This window comes from Sciurus carolinensis, chromosome 17 (assembly GCF_902686445.1).
Source record: "Sciurus carolinensis chromosome 17, mSciCar1.2, whole genome shotgun sequence".
In the NCBI taxonomy this organism is placed as follows: Eukaryota; Metazoa; Chordata; class Mammalia; order Rodentia; family Sciuridae; genus Sciurus; species Sciurus carolinensis.
The window spans coordinates 3,432,377-3,447,231 of record NC_062229.1 but is presented as its reverse complement, the minus strand read 5'-3'; the positions used below and the strand labels follow the sequence as shown (position 1 = coordinate 3,447,231).

At 63.1% G+C, this 14,855-nt stretch overlaps 1 protein-coding gene across 14 annotated transcripts in view; it reads left to right on the top strand.

The window, feature by feature from the left end:
• Positions 1–14,395, top strand: part of Rfx2 (regulatory factor X2) — an 81,559-nt gene extending 67,164 nt beyond the window's left edge. For 12 of the 14 annotated variants that reach the window (XM_047532291.1, XM_047532287.1, XM_047532290.1 and 9 more), the window contains 12 exons: positions 1,150–1,331; positions 2,042–2,161; positions 3,985–4,100; positions 4,852–4,970; positions 5,167–5,279; positions 5,705–5,859; positions 7,252–7,349; positions 8,152–8,301; positions 9,014–9,222; positions 11,081–11,234; positions 12,425–12,467; positions 12,870–14,395. In XM_047532291.1, coding sequence (XP_047388247.1) covers positions 1,150–1,331; positions 2,042–2,161; positions 3,985–4,100; positions 4,852–4,970; positions 5,167–5,279; positions 5,705–5,859; positions 7,252–7,349; positions 8,152–8,301; positions 9,014–9,222; positions 11,081–11,234; positions 12,425–12,467; positions 12,870–12,982 — 1,572 coding nt within the window. In that variant the 3' untranslated portion in view covers positions 12,983–14,395. The other 2 variants (XM_047532297.1, XM_047532298.1) reach the window with 2 other exon arrangements.
• Positions 14,396–14,855: the final 460 nt, after the last annotated feature.

Below are 14,855 nucleotides of genomic sequence, written 5' to 3'. Positions count from 1 at the left end.
GAGAGAGACAGCTGCTAATTAGTCATCAGTGGTCACGGCCCGGGAAGGGGACATTGCAGTCCACAGAGGGCCACACGAGGGGTCCACATCCAGGTGTGGGGACAGGAGGTTCCCACAGAGGAAGCGCTGGACTTGTTTGCTCTGCAGCTGGCAGGGAACCGAGAGCCAGGACTGCAGGATGGGCGGGGACCTAGCCCGAGGGTCCCTTCAGCAGGGGGCTTCTCTCCTGCAGACTGGTGGGAGGGCAGAGGCCTGCAGAGCCCTCCGTTCGCCCAAGACAGTGCAGGGCACAAGGGCCACACTCCTGCCCTGCTCCTAACGCAGAGGGCCTGCGCTTGGCCCCCACCTGGCCACCCAGCTGGCTTGGCAGCTTCGTGTTATAGCCTCTGCAGCTGGGCCTTCCACCCTTCCCCACCTCCGCCTGCCAACTTTCCAGGATGGAGGCTGAAGGAGGACCAGCGAGGGGAGAGCCACCGTGGGTCCTGCAGGATGCAGGGTGGGGGGCCCAGGGGGCTGGGGAGCCGGCACTGCCCGCAGGAGGCTCCCAAGGGCATCTGAGACGGGTGGGGCTCCGGCCTCCCTCCCCGACAGCTCCAGCCCTGGCACCTTGCTGACTGGCTGGACCTGGCGGCTCAGGGCCCTTGGTGAGGGTGGCTGCCGCGTGGGCTCTGGCCCTCCTGGCTCGACCGCAGCCTCGGCAGTGCCCTCGGCCTCTGCCCTTTGGCCTCTCGCCCAGACCCAGCAGGCGGTGTCGTGTTGGAGGATCACCGCGCTCGGGCAGGCAGGGTGTGGTGCCCTGGTCCGCCGTGGTTCCGTCCCTGCTTGCCCGGAGTGCAGGCTCCACCTTGGCCTGCCCGTGTTGCCTGGCTCAGAACTGCCCTGTGTCCTGTGGGCTGAGGGGGCGCGTGGTGAAGTGAGGCCCTGCAGCCGGACCTAGTCCTGGGTCCCGCGCTGACGCACAAGCCAAGGAGCCGAGAGCAGCCGGCCCAGGGCGGAGACGAAGGAAGGAAGGAGAAGCAGCCATCTGCGGATGTGCCCGGAGAGGGCAGCGCCACCGCCAGGGCTGTAGGAGAGCGAGCGAGTCCTTCAGGCCCAAGCCCCCGTGGCAGCTGGTCCTGGGTTCTGAAGGCCTCGTGTCCCTCTCCCCAGCTCCAGTGGCTGCTGGACAATTACGAAACCGCCGAGGGCGTGAGCCTGCCCAGAAGCTCCCTGTACAGCCACTACCTCCGGCACTGCCAGGAGCACAAGCTGGACCCGGTGAACGCCGCGTCCTTCGGGAAGCTGATCCGCTCCGTGTTCATGGGCCTGCGCACCCGGCGGCTGGGGACCAGGTGCGTAGGTGGACGCCGCCCGCTCCCCGCCCCCTTTTCCAGAAGTGGGCCTCTTGGCACTGGGGCCTCCTGCAGAGGTGCCCCGACCCACAGCCCTGGGGTGAACTTGGACCCGTGGACCGTTCGCCTGGGACTTGAGCTTCCCTGCGGGGTCCCTCTGCCTGAAGTCTCTCTCAGTACGAGTGTTGGTGTTGCTGGGAAGGCAGCCCCTGGGTTGTCTGGCAGAGCGGACCCGCTGTTTCCCGATTCCTGGCCCACCTCCCGTGTCCTCTCGCTGGCCAGCAGCAGCGGAGCACCATGGGCCCTGGCCTCCTCCCCAGCAGTGCCAGCTCCCTTCCTAAGAGGAAACAGCTGCACTGACAGGTCCCAGCCAGTGGCCCAGAGCATCCATGAGGTGACCCTGTGGCATCTGCCATGACACCGGCAGAAGTGGTGGCAGGCCCTTGTGTACTCAGAGCAGTAGGCAGCACCATGCAGGGGGCCCAAGAGAGCCGGCGCTGGTTCCCCAGCAGGGGACCTGCAGATGGAGGGGACTGGCCTGGTTTGCTCACTGCAGGACTTCTCAGAGTCTTCGTTGTACTTAAAAAGAGGGACTCCCCATGAGGGGCTGGCGGGTGCAGAACGTCCCGTGAACGTGGCTCACAGAGGGCCGAGCAACTGGGGGCCTAAGACTGGAGGTGCGGGAGCTGAGCCTGGGCTGTCTGCTCCAGGGGCAACTCCAAGTACCACTACTACGGCATCCGCCTGAAGCCAGACTCCCCACTGAACCGGCTGCAGGAGGACACGCAGTACATGGCCATGCGGCAGCAGCCCCTGCACCAGAAGCCCAGGTGGGTGACGCCCCCACGCTGTGGGGGCAGGGCTGGGTCCCCTTGGAGAGTTAGGAGGGAAGTTTCCTGAAGGTGACACTCATGTGGGCCAGGCAGGGACTTCTACTGCCCACCCGGCTCCAGTGTCCTGGCTGCCAGGACTCGCAGCTCAGCTCAGCGCAGTGAGGCCAGCAAGGTCCAGCAGCCTGGCCCAGCCTCTGGCAGTGAGCAGTTTCCAGGGCCTTACATTTAGGGAGAGTAGAGTCCGCACCCACTTGGCCCCCACGGCCCACTGACCACCTGCTCCGACACGTCCTCGCCACTGGCACCCACAGTGCGCATCCCACTTACCCTGCTGTGCTGTGTTCTGAACGAACGTCCAGCGAGACCTCTCCACCATGACAGCACCACGGAGGGGAGTCACAGCCTCCCTGTCCTCTGTGTCCCCTCCCCTCCCAGCCCCAGGCAACCGTCTCCACAGTCTGGCCTTTTCCAGAATCTCAGAGTTGAAACCCCAGATCTTCGCTGATCCTGAAGTTAAGGGGGTAGGACTGCGCAGCACACAGGCCGACTGCCAGGAAGCGGAGCTGCCCCGCGCAGGTCGCTGCTCCCTCCGGTGGCTGGAAAGGCAGGGTCCTTTTCTGGAACACTCTCTCCTATGTGCATCACAAACTTCACCAGCCTTTAAGGCGAACCCTTGGCCACACAGGCCTGCTGGCTCTGGTGACTGGTGACGAGAGGCAGAGTTGACCCGGGCCTTCACTCCTGGGCCCCCAGTTTAGGGCTTCACTCCAGGGTCACCCGCCAGCAGCTTCAGTGCGCCCCTGCCCCACAGCCAAGGCGCACAGCCGAGCCCTCGGGAGCCAGAGAGGCGGAGGGGCCTCGCCCATCCTGACCTTCCTGCCCTCACCAGGGGCCCTGTCCCTTCTTTGGTTCGGCTTTGGCCCCTGGCAGATACCTGCCACTCTCCATTCTGGGAAGTGTCTTTTCGAGAGCAGCTCACACGTGGGACAGGTTCATGGCACTTGGTTTGGGAAGCCACCACCTGTACAGGAGGTTCACACACACCCAACTGGCACTCCTCCACCCCGCCGTGAGGTCCAGCCCCACTGCCCACTAGGAACAGGTGCAGCCAGCTTGGGCACGGCCCTCCCTGGCACATCCCCCTGCACAGCGTCTGGGGAGACCTCCCTCCGTGGTCCTGTCTCTCGGTGTGCTGCCTGGACAGGCCGCCTCTGCCTTCCGGCTTCCGCTTCCCCCAGGCCATATGACAGTAGATGCCCAGGAGTCCAGGTACACACGGAGATGGGAGGGAGATGGGCACGCTCACCACCCGAGTGTCCCAGCAGGTCAGTGGGCACCCTGTTCCCCGACAGCGGAGCGTGAGTCAGCCTTAGGAAGGAAGGGCACCCACCACGTGCTCCAACAGGGATGGACCCCAGGACACTGCAGTGACATGAGCCAGACACCAAGGACATGCTGCAGGGTTCACTCAGGAGGTCCCTGGAGTCTCAGATCCAGAGAGAAAAAGCAGCATGGGGGGCACAGGAGACGGAGGGGACGGGAGTCAGTGTTGAATGGGACAGAGCCACTCAGGGAAATGAGAAAGTTCTGGAGACAGACAGTGGTAAGGGCTGCTCCGCCTCCTGAGCCCTCACTGCCACTGAACTGTGCTTAGAAACTGTGCTCGCGGGTGTTTTGTCTGTCACGTGGTTTGACAGTACCTAAAACAATTCTTCACACACGTGCACATCCCAGACCGAGCCCTGCCCAGCCCCTGCTCCTCGGGCCTTCCCAGACACTGCTGCTGGGGCCTTATGGAGGCACTTGTGTCCCCTGCCCAGGTACCGACCAGCCCAGAAGACGGACAGCCTTGGGGATAGCAGCTCCCACAGCAGCCTGCACAGCACGCCCGAGCAGGCCATGGCGGCACAGAGCCAGCACCACCAGCAGTACATAGGTGAGCGGGGCAGCAGGCACGCTGCCCTGTGGGGGCCTGTGCTCCCAGGTGGAAAGTTCCAGGTGGACTTTCTTTCCAGCATCCCTGGGGTTTTTAAATAATCATCTTTGCCAGATGAATTACTATATTAAGTGACCATCAGAAAAATGAGTCAATAAAAGATAGTGTCGCTTAAACCCTGAGCTTGGGTGCACAGGCTTCGGCTCTGTCCTGGGTCTTCTTCCCGCCTCCCGGGGAAGCCCCGCCCTCTCTCCCGGGCCTGCGCGTGGGCCCCCTTGGGAGGCGTGCCAGTATCGCATCAGACTGCAGACCCTTCCACCCCCAGGGAGCTGGACTGCATTTGTTTTCAGTCTGGACAGACCCTCCTAGGTTGTTTCCGAGCAGGATTGTGCTGGTGCCTGGCTGTACCCAGGAGGCCACCACGGGTCAGCCAAGTTTGGCCTCCTCCCTACATGCGCTGCCCTGGCTGGCCCCATGGGTGCCCGTGGACTCCGTCCCTCCTGCACCACAGTGGTGAGGATTGAGGTTTCACGCTCTCGCTGTGCCCAGCTTGGACTCGGGTACATTTGTGAGCTTAGTTAGCATCCCTGGGATGTGACCATACTGTCCCCATTTTGTACTCAAGAAAACCGAAACCTTTATAAAAGTCGCCAGCCACTCGCGGGAGCCCGGATGCTACACAGGAGCAGCCCCGGCACAGGGGCTTCTGCAGCTGCGTGTTGCCTGTTCTGACCTCCCTACTCCTCCCCAGATGTCTCCCACGTCTTCCCGGAGTTCCCGGCCCCCGACCTGGGCAGCGTGCTGCTGCAGGAGAGCGTCACACTGCATGACATCAAGGCCCTGCAGCTGGTGTACAGACGGCACTGTGAGGTGACTGCCCGAGCCCCAGGCCTTCTGAGGGGGCGACTCGCGGCCCTCGGGTCCCTTGTAGAATGCCAGGCATGGCGCGAGGCAGCAGGAGACCTGAGCCCACCCGCAGTGGTCCCGGCCGCGTGCCGTGTGCCCCAGGACACAGGGAGTCAGGCCTTACGTGTGCTCTGGGCCGACCAGCCACTTCCACTCCTAGGCGACCCTGGACGTTGTCACCAACCTGCAGTTCCACTACATCGAGAAGCTGTGGCTTTCCTTCTGGAACGCAAAAGCCTGCTCCAGCGAGGGCCCCGCCTCCCTGCCCACCAGGTGACAGCCCATCCCCGTTCACAGGCCACAGACCATTGTTTGCTGGTGGCCGCAGGCGACCCACAAATGTTCAGCTCCCCAAGAACAGGGACTCAGACACCGCTGCCTACGGAGCTTTTAGACTTCCTATAGTTAAGTCAGACTGTTTAATGGAGGATTCCAGAGGTGGCCGTGACCCCCTGCTGCAGGGAGACACGTCACATTGGCCACAGTGACGGGGACAGTGTGGATCCTGGGGGAAATCCAGAGGTGCTCCATGGTGGCCTCTCGCATGGCATCTGAGGGGCGGGGCAGCGCCCTGGGTCCTGGGAGCAACCCTCAGAGGCCTGTGCCCGCTCACTGCTGGGCCCCCACGCTCTGGTCTGCCTGTGGCTGGGCAGCCTCCAGGCCGGGCGAGGCTCACCTGTCTATCCATCCCTCCACAGTGACGAACAGCCAGAAGGCGCCGTCCTCCCCAAGGACAAGCTCATCTCCCTGTGTAAACATGACCCTGTCCTCAAGTGGATGAGGAGTTGCGACCACATCCTGTACCAGGCGCTGGTGGAGATCCTCATCCCCGACGTGCTGAGGCCGGTCCCCAGTAAGAGACCGGCACCCCCACCACCTGCCTCCTCGCCGCCCCTCCTCTGCCTTTCGTCACCTGCACACGTGCTGCCCCCTCCCGCCCCTTCCTGGCCCACGCCCTCCGCGCCTTGGAGGAGAGCCACTGCTCAGGGGCCCTGGAGTCTCCTCTCTTGCCTGCAAATTTGCCCTCGATTCTGACCCAAGGTGTCAGTTGGTGGCTGTAGTGAGCTCTGCCAGCTGTCAGGACACCATCCAGGGCAGGCCAGGCCAGGCTGAGTGCATTCTGGAAGATTCGCTGGAGGGCATGTGAGTGGCCCAGTGGCCTCTGACAGTAGCCTGGTCATGGCTCCGCTGTTGCTGTGGGGGAGCAGCAACTCAGGGCCATGTAAAGTTGTCACCCCCCTAGTCCTGAGGATGTGCCAGCACCTGCGGTCCTTGGTTCCCTGTATGAATGGGGACATTCCCTATGTGGAAAAGGAGTGGCCCTGGTGGCAGCCACAGCCTCGGCAGCCTGCTGGGTCGGGGGCTGCCCTCTATCCCCAGCCAGATCCACAGGGACCCAGCATGCACTGAGACCCACCGCCGCCCCCAGCACTGTGGGATCCCCGGCTTTTGCCCGCAGTGTCCCCAGAGGACATGGGGATGGGGTCAGAGTGATAGGGCACAGTGAGGAGCATGTGACCCTCTGCGGGTAGGCCTGCTCCAGGGCCTCTGCCCTCCACGGCACTGGCAGCGCCACCCAGCGGGCCGTCGTGCCAGCCCAGGCCAAGTGCCTGCAGTCCTGAGGGAAGAGGCAGCGCGCGGAGAGGGCACCGGGTTGAGCCTGGACGGCGACGTTTACGTGGTCGGCTGGCACAGGGCGAGTCTGGGTCCTACCGACTGCTGGCTGCTTTCTGCCAGGAGACCTGAGGCCCAGCGCTGAGTCTTGAGAGGAGAGGCGAGGCGGGCAGGGCTCCTGTTTCCTGTTTCCTTTGCTCCTTAGCCGTTTCCTGTTGTGAGCCATCTCCCCGTCAGCAATGAGCGCCGGCGTTCTCTGGGGTGGGGTCCTGGGTGCTGTAGGTTGCTGAGCTGCCACCCTGGCTTCCACCCACTCTGTGCCTGGAGTTCCCCTTTGTGATAGTCACAGATGTCCCCAGATATTGCCCATTGTCCCCTGGGGCAGAGTCACTCGGGTGAGAATCACCATCCTCGGCAGATGGGCAGCAGCAAAGGGCACTTCCCTGGCTCTCACCAGGCCTCTTCTCTAGGCTCCCGGACCCCGGAGGCCCTGGGGCTGCCTGGTGTCCCTTCTCTGCAGCTCTCCTCCACAGGCGGGGTCTGGCTGCACCCACACTGCCTCCTGCACTGAATGCCGGCGGGCGGGGGCACCCCGTAGTCCTCACTGTCCACCTCTGGCTTGTGTCTCCAGGTACCTTGACACAGGCGATTCGTAATTTTGCCAAGAGCTTAGAAGGCTGGTTGACAAATGCCATGAGTGACTTCCCGCAGCAGGTCATCCAGACCAAGGTAACGCCAGGCTTGGGTCTGGGCCCCCAGCCCTTGGCTGGGGGGACAGCTGTGGCCACAGGCCCCAGAGACCCCTCAGGCCCTGCATGCTGTGCCGGGAGGGGCTCCCCTACCCAGCTGCAGAGAAACCTGTGGACCACGGTGCCCGAGTGAGCGGCTTCCTGTCCATGTCAGGAGGGCACCTGGCCCTCCCAGGAGCCTGGAGGGTGCTGGCCGGGCAGCCGTGACAGGTGTTGCCCAGCGTTCAACCCAGTTGTTTCCGTGGTCGTCATGGGAGGGGTCCCATCTCCTCACTATCGCCCTGTTATTACCATCCTGGCCACAAATTAAAGTTTTAAGGAAGAGATTTTGCCTATGTGTGAAAAAGAAAGACTGCGTGGCCTTTGGGGGCATTTCTAAACAGCTGGGCCTCCGGCTGCCCCCTGCTGTGGGGGTTGGTCTGTTAGGCCTGCAGCCGTCAGGCCTCAGCGTGAGAGCTGCTAAGCTTGTGCTGTGAGTTCACACTCCCGGGCCACACCCCAAGTGTCTGACCCAGAAGCGCCCAGGAATCTGCATTTCCAATATGCAAAGGGATTCTAGAAGGGGGTCACAGCTCCGCCATCGTGAGGCTGGCCAGCGGTGCGGGCCGGGCTGCCTTTCCACTCGTGCCTACTCTCCTGGTTCTTGCTATGCAGAGCAGGGCCGTCTTCCCACCTGCATGGCTCTGTCCTGCCACCTTCCTGCAGGGAACAGAGCAGAGCCCCACCTGCCACCAGCTCCCCAGCCCTGTGGCACCTGGCTGATCCCCACCATCCTCTCTCAGGTGGGTGTTGTCAGTGCCTTTGCCCAAACTCTGCGGAGATACACATCCCTCAACCACCTGGCCCAGGCAGCCCGGGCCGTGCTGCAGAACACGTCCCAAATCAACCAGATGCTCAGCGACCTCAACCGCGTGGACTTCGCCAACGTGCAGGTGACTTTCTCGGACATGGTTCCCCCCAATCTGGGACAGGATGGGGCCGAATTGCAGAGAGGCCGTGACTTCAGGGTCCTCCCCACACACTGGCCTTGGCCTCCCACCTCTAGGAAAACCAGGAGTCCCACAACTTCAGCCCACCACGAACCCGCCTGACCCAGGCTTCCGCCGCATGAAACGGGTCCCAGGTCAGAGCCTGCTGAGGCCACCACGGTCCCCGGTGGCTCCATTCCGTGATCTCGCAGGCCCCTTTCCGTACGGGAGCTCCCAGCCTCCTGGGGCAGGGCTACACTCATGCCTGTGGCCGTCCTCACGGCTCTGCAGGTGGCGCCTGCGGCTCCACATCACCTCACTTCCACCCTGAATTTCTCTGTTAAGCGAATGCACGCACACACGCACGCGCACATGCACACACGCACATACACTTGAAAGCAAAACAAAGGTGGCGAACAGGCGCCTTGGTCCAGGAGGCCCGGTGTGCGCCCTGGGAGCCGGCAGGCCCCGCTGTGGCCGTCCTGCGACTGAAGCCAGGGGCTGAAGACGCGGGGGCAGGGGCGCCAAGCTCAGGGGTGGGACGTGCACTGAGCGTGTGAGGCCCTGCTGCCAGCCCAGAACAGCCGGAGCCGTGCTCGGGTCTGGGGGCTGCAGTGCCAGGGTCCCTGCGGCCCTGTCCGAGTCGGTGCCGGCGCCCGTCCCGTGCTGTCTGCAGGAGCAGGCCTCGTGGGTGTGCCAGTGTGAGGAGAGCGTGGTGCAGCGGCTGGAGCAGGATTTCAAGCTGACCCTACAGCAGCAGAGCTCGCTGGACCAGTGGGCCAGCTGGCTGGACAACGTGGTGACCCAGGTGCTCAAGCAGCACGCCGGCAGCCCCAGCTTCCCCAAGGCCGCCCGGCAGTTCCTGCTCAAGTGGTCTTTCTACAGGTAAGCCGTCCCCACCTGGGAGAAGCCTCCCTTGAGGTGGGCCGGGCAGACCACCTGGCCAGCGCTCCACCCCCACAGAGGAGGGGCAGCCCCCACGCCCCAGGCTTGGACAGGTAGCGACAGGTGACTCCACAGAACGCCCGCACACAGGACCCTAGCCTGGCCGGCCGGCCCACAAAACTGCCATGGCAGGAAGCCAATCTGAGACAAAAAAGTGGGATGAAAGAAACAGGTTAGATCAAAGGCTCAATCCAGGAGGTTCAACGTCCAGCCGAGAGGAGTCTTTAAAAGGAGAGAGAAAATGGAGGAAAAGAAAACACTAAAATCATGATCAAGAAACTTCAGCGCTCCCCCGGTTGCGGGTTTGAGGAGGCCCAAGGGTGCGGGTCGCACCCACCGCAGATGGGAAGGCCCAGAAAAGAACCATGCCCGCACCGAGCAGCTGACCCTTCTTCTCATGATTCTCCCGACACTGCAGTACGACCACTGTCACAGCGCTGGCACAGAGTGGGCATCGTAGGTCATCGAGAGAAGATTCACAGTCTGCAGGAGGACCCGTGTGACGTGAGGGGCATCTGCAGGTGTCCGTGTCCTCTGGGCCTGCAAGCAATTTTCCAAGGATACGAAGGGACACCTGTGTCTCAGGCCCAAGGGCACAGTCTCCAGATTGAGGAGATTGCCTGGTGCCCAGCACAGTGAGGAAGCCCTCGCTCCCCAGGGACCCTCACTGAAACTTCAGCACCCAAGGTTAAGAGACCATCGGAAAAGCTTCCAAAGAGAAAAGAGTGGGCAAGGGGCGGGAGCTGGACCAGGCTTCTGAGAGCAGCCTGGAGGCTGGACGACAGCGAGCCACACCTTGCAGGCCAGGCAGGAGCACCCGCTGGAGGAAGGGCCGCCCCTGACCCAGCCCGGGAGCTCCCTGGGAGCGCGGGTCTCACTGAGTGAGGAGTGTCTGGGAAGTCAGCTTCACGTCAGGAGGCAGTGATCCCCAGGGACAGGGTGGCTGTCCTGGGCCCGGCCGTTGGTTAGCTGCCCGTAGGCAGAGCAAGCTTGCTGCCCCCAGTGACGCACCCCGTGACCTCAGTCACTCGGGCCTGCGGCAGGAGGACCGCAGACTCGAAGACGCCTGGGCGACTCGGCCAGACGCTGCCTCCCGCAAACGGAAAGGGTTGGGGTGCGGCTCAGTGGGAGAGCACCCCTGGCTCAGTGCCCGGCTCTGCAAGCAGAAGACCCCAAAGCCTTGCTGACCCCCAAGCTGGCCACCTGGCTCCGGCTCCTCCCGCCCTGCCCTGCCCAGTGCCACCAGGCTGTCACACTCGCCCTCCCCCAGCCCAGGTGGCCAAGGAAGCTCTGAATAAACTGCCACGTCCCCGCCCTCCGCTCGCGGGCCACACTGGTCCACGGCGCCGCCTCGCCTGCCGCCTCGCCTGCCGCTTGCTCGTCTCCTCCGTGAGCAAGCCTGTCTCCCGGGAGCAGGCTCGGAGCTGCTCCCTGCTCCACCCCAGCGCCTGAATGGTGGCGGGTAGATGGGCAAGAGGCAAGTCCCCGGCCACGGCCAGCGCCACCCGCCACCCTCACCTCCCCTGCAGCTCTCGGCCACTACCTGTGCTGGAAGCAAGCACGTTGCTTTCAAGTGGCCTCTGGTCTTCCCGCAACCATCCCGTCCCCATCCTGTCCCCTTGTGCTGGGAGCCCGCGGGCAGCCCCATCCCAGTCATCTGTCACAGACGCAGGTGGTCTCGGGTGGCAGACCCCTGCAGGCCAACATGTCAGGACCTCGAGGACTTCTGGGGTCCCTGGAGAAGCCGGCTGAGGCTGGGCCCCCCTGAGAGTCTCCGGCCTCTGTCCCCTGTGCCCAGCTCCATGGTGATCCGCGACCTGACCCTGCGCAGCGCCGCCAGCTTTGGCTCCTTCCACCTCATCCGCCTGCTCTACGACGAGTACATGTTCTACCTGGTGGAGCACCGCGTCGCCGAGGCCACCGGAGAGACGCCCATTGCTGTTATGGGAGAGGTGAGGGCCTGGGGCGCCCAGGGCCGGTGGCCGGGGAGGCCCTCAGGAGGCCGGAGCATCCGGAGCCAGGGTCTGACTGGTGCTGCGGTGCCCGACCCGCTGGGACCTGGCAGGTGCCCTGCCTTTTTTTTTTTTTTTTTTTTCCAATTTTGCTTTTGCAAAACGGGGTAGAACACACAACATAAAAATCTCGCTTTTTGTTTGGTTTTGTTTTGTTTGGTCCTGGGAACTGAGCTCAGATTGCTCTACCACTGAGCCACATCCCCCCCCCCTTTCATGTTGAGACAGGGTCTCTCTCGCTAAGTCGCCCAGGTTGGCCTGGAACTTGTGATCCTCCCACCTCAGCCTCCAAAGCGGCTGGGATGATGGGCAAGGTCACAAATGTGCCGTTTGAAGTGCACAGTTCAGTGGTATTTAGTGCATTTGGTGTGCTGCCTCCACCAGTGTTTAACTGCAGAACACACCATCCCTCAAAGCCACCCTGTCACCAGGAGCAGTCACCCCACCTCTCCCGAGCCCCTGGCACCCGAGTCCACTTCCTGTCTCTGGACGATTCCTGTCACTGTGTCCTTTTGTGTCTGGTTCTCACTGAGCACCAGGTCCTCGAGGCCTGGCTCCTGCTGGTTGATCGAGCGATGCGCCAGGTGTGCTGGGCCATGCTGTGCGCTGCTCACTGTGGAGTGGACACCTGGGCTGTCCACCACCTGTTTTCGGTTCTTTTGCGTCTCTAGCTCAGGCTGCAGCTGGGGGGTTGTTTCAAAAAGAAAAAGAGCTACGCTTGTAGAGTGTGCAGAACAGAGGGCAGAGGGGAGCTCTTCCTCACAGTTAAGAGGCCGTCCCATTCGGGCGGCGACCAGGCCCCCACCTCTCCCAGAAGCAGCGGGAAGCTGCGTTGGTGTGTGCGAGTGGCCAGGGCGCTGGCCCTGGAGGGAGCCGCGCGGGTCGGCGGAGCTGCTGGCTGGCCCCAGCCCCTGCCAGTGCTTCTGGCCCAGGGCGTTCCCATTGCCAGCCCCTGTCCCTGGTGGCCTTTGCAGGCAGCGCCTCACCCACCGGCTGCTCCAGGTGCTGCCTGGAGGCGTCAGCTGCTCACAGCCCGGATGGGGAGCAGCAGCAGCTCAGAGCTGCACTGAGCCCTGCCCGGGTAGCCTGGGCTCGCCATCCCGAACCCCGACTCCGGGCTTCTCTTACAGTTCAACGACCTCGCCTCCCTGTCGCTGACGCTGCTGGACAAAGGTGGGTGTGCTGGGCCTGCCTCGGGTGGAGGACCTCCGGGACGGACATGCAGAGCTAGTGGCACCTGGGGAGTGGGCGCGAGCTGAGTTCAGGGGAGCCTGTTCCTCAGGGGATCCTACGGAACCCAAGGCCGCCTGCTCCATAGCCACTGGGACAGAGAAGCCCTGGACCCGTTCCTTCTGGGGGTGGGGGGACCCGGCCCCAGGGCTCCAGAGGCCCAGGCCTGCTGGCCATGTGACCCAGTCAGTCGGCACTGGTCAGGGAGGTCGCAGTGGGAGGGCCCCACTTGACGATGCCCAGCGTGGAGCACGCTCAGATGGCAGCTCCCAGGCTGCTGCGTGTCCCCCTGTGAGCACGTGCCTCTGTCTCCTCCCGTGCCCCTCCCTCACACCGGCTCTGCAGATGACATTGGTGACGAGCGGGGCCCTGAGGCCGAAGCCGACGCCCACAGCCTGGGTGAGCCCCTGGTGAAGCGAGAGCGCAGCGACCCCAGCCACTCCCTGCAGGGCATCTAGCACCTTCCGCAGGCGCCTTCCTCAGGCCCCGGAGGCCGCCAGCCACTCTGGGAACGGCGTGCTTGGCCGCACCACTAGTGCCTCTTAGATGAAGCGAGCTTACTCTGACCGAGGCCCAGGGTGGCGCCCCACCCGGGGCCAGAGACTGCGAAGCTGCCCAGCCCTCAGCGCCTCCACCGTCTCAGCCCTCCCGCACTGGAGGGCCGGCGCCCCTTGGTCCCCACGCGGTTTCCTCCTCCATTCAGCTGGTGCCAGTTTTGACCACGATTTTAAAAAGAAAAAAAGGAAGAAACCCGGCAAAGCCCAGAGGGGAGGGTCCTGTGCTGGTGGCAGGCACAGAGCTCCAGGCTCCTTGGCCCCTCGGAACAGAAGTAGTGGCCCTCACCAGGCGCCTATTGGTGCAAGGGACCCCTCAGCACACGCCTGGTGGCATTGTGTGGACAGGCCATCCTGGGCCTCCTGCCCTGGCCTGCTGCGCTGAGGCAGGAGGCAGCCAGCCCCCGGAGTCCCGTTTCTTGACGCCAGAGGCCACCTGGCCTCGGCTGCCAGTCACCATGCCCCTGGATGGATCAGCTCTGCAACTAAAAAAGCAAGGCCCGGAAGCCACCCACTCGTGTCTCTAAACAAGCCAAAAGAAGCTTGATCCACCACAGCAAGGATGTGGGGCTCTGTCGGAGTCCACTCGACACTGAACCAAACCCCTGGCTCAGGAGCAGGTTTTTCAAGGGGGCTGCAGGGTCGCTGTCACCACAGCCTCCCAGGGCTGCCGTGCGCTGGATCCAGAGCCCTCCCTCTCAGCAGCTCTGGAGCACCCCAGCGCCAGGCAGGTCCCGTCCTGGCCTCTTTCCTGGGGACAAAGGAAAACCATGGCCTTGCACAGCCCTGAACTTGAGACGCTGGGATCTAAGTGCCTGGAAACCCGTGGCCACCGGCTTCGCCAGCCTAGCGCCAGTTCCCTCCCGAAGCCAACGGCAGGCCAAATCTCTGTCTAGGAAGCACCGCCAATGAAATGCAATAGTTTCTCTTTTTGGAAAAATGTTTATATCAATAGTTTTGTGCTCTAATTAATTGTTCTTAGAAGGTTTCTTATGAACGTGTATTGCTGTATATTCAGTCCCAAATATTTTGTTCTCATTCACGCAGAAGGTACTAATGTAAACTCACGTGGCCTTTAAACCTCACCTCATGGCTAGCAGGAGCGGGGGCGCGGGGAGCAGAGGGGCAGGAGAGGGAACAAGACCTCGGTAGTCACGATGGTGTCTGACCTCACGGTCCAGACTTCGCTGAAACCGGACAGGAAGAATGTCTCAAGTGTCCGTCTCCTCTTGTGGGAGACTGATGCTCGGTGACTGGACTTACTGACCCCACGGTCCTTCCCCTGTGGAAACCAATACAGACTGGGTTTCTGCCTTAGGCTCCGCCTCGTCCTTTGCAGGGTCCACAGGAGGAGCGGGGGGGACATTGAAGCCACGAGCCCCTCTAGCCCCTTCCCGCTTCGGGTAGCAGAGGACACACGTGGGCTTGAGTGGCCACAGCTGCCTGCTCCTCCTGCCTCAGGCCTTCGTCCTTTGGGAGCCAGAGCCCCTGGCCCCCGGGAAAGCAGCTGAGCCGGTGAGGGCAGGAAAGCGGTGCTGCTCCCGGAGGGCCAGGTCAGCTGTTCGGGCCTGTGAACACACACCCTCCAGCTGTGCAGGGCTGTGGACGGCGCAGCAGCCGCTAGTGCAGCCTCGCGGTTCTCAGGGTCCCTCGGTGAGCCGTGGGCCAGCTTCAGGGTCCCTGGAGACCCCATGTGTGTGTTTCCAAAAATGGCCCAGGCCACAGAGCCTGACGGGGGGACCAGAGCAGGGCCAGAAATCACGGGGTGGGACTCATG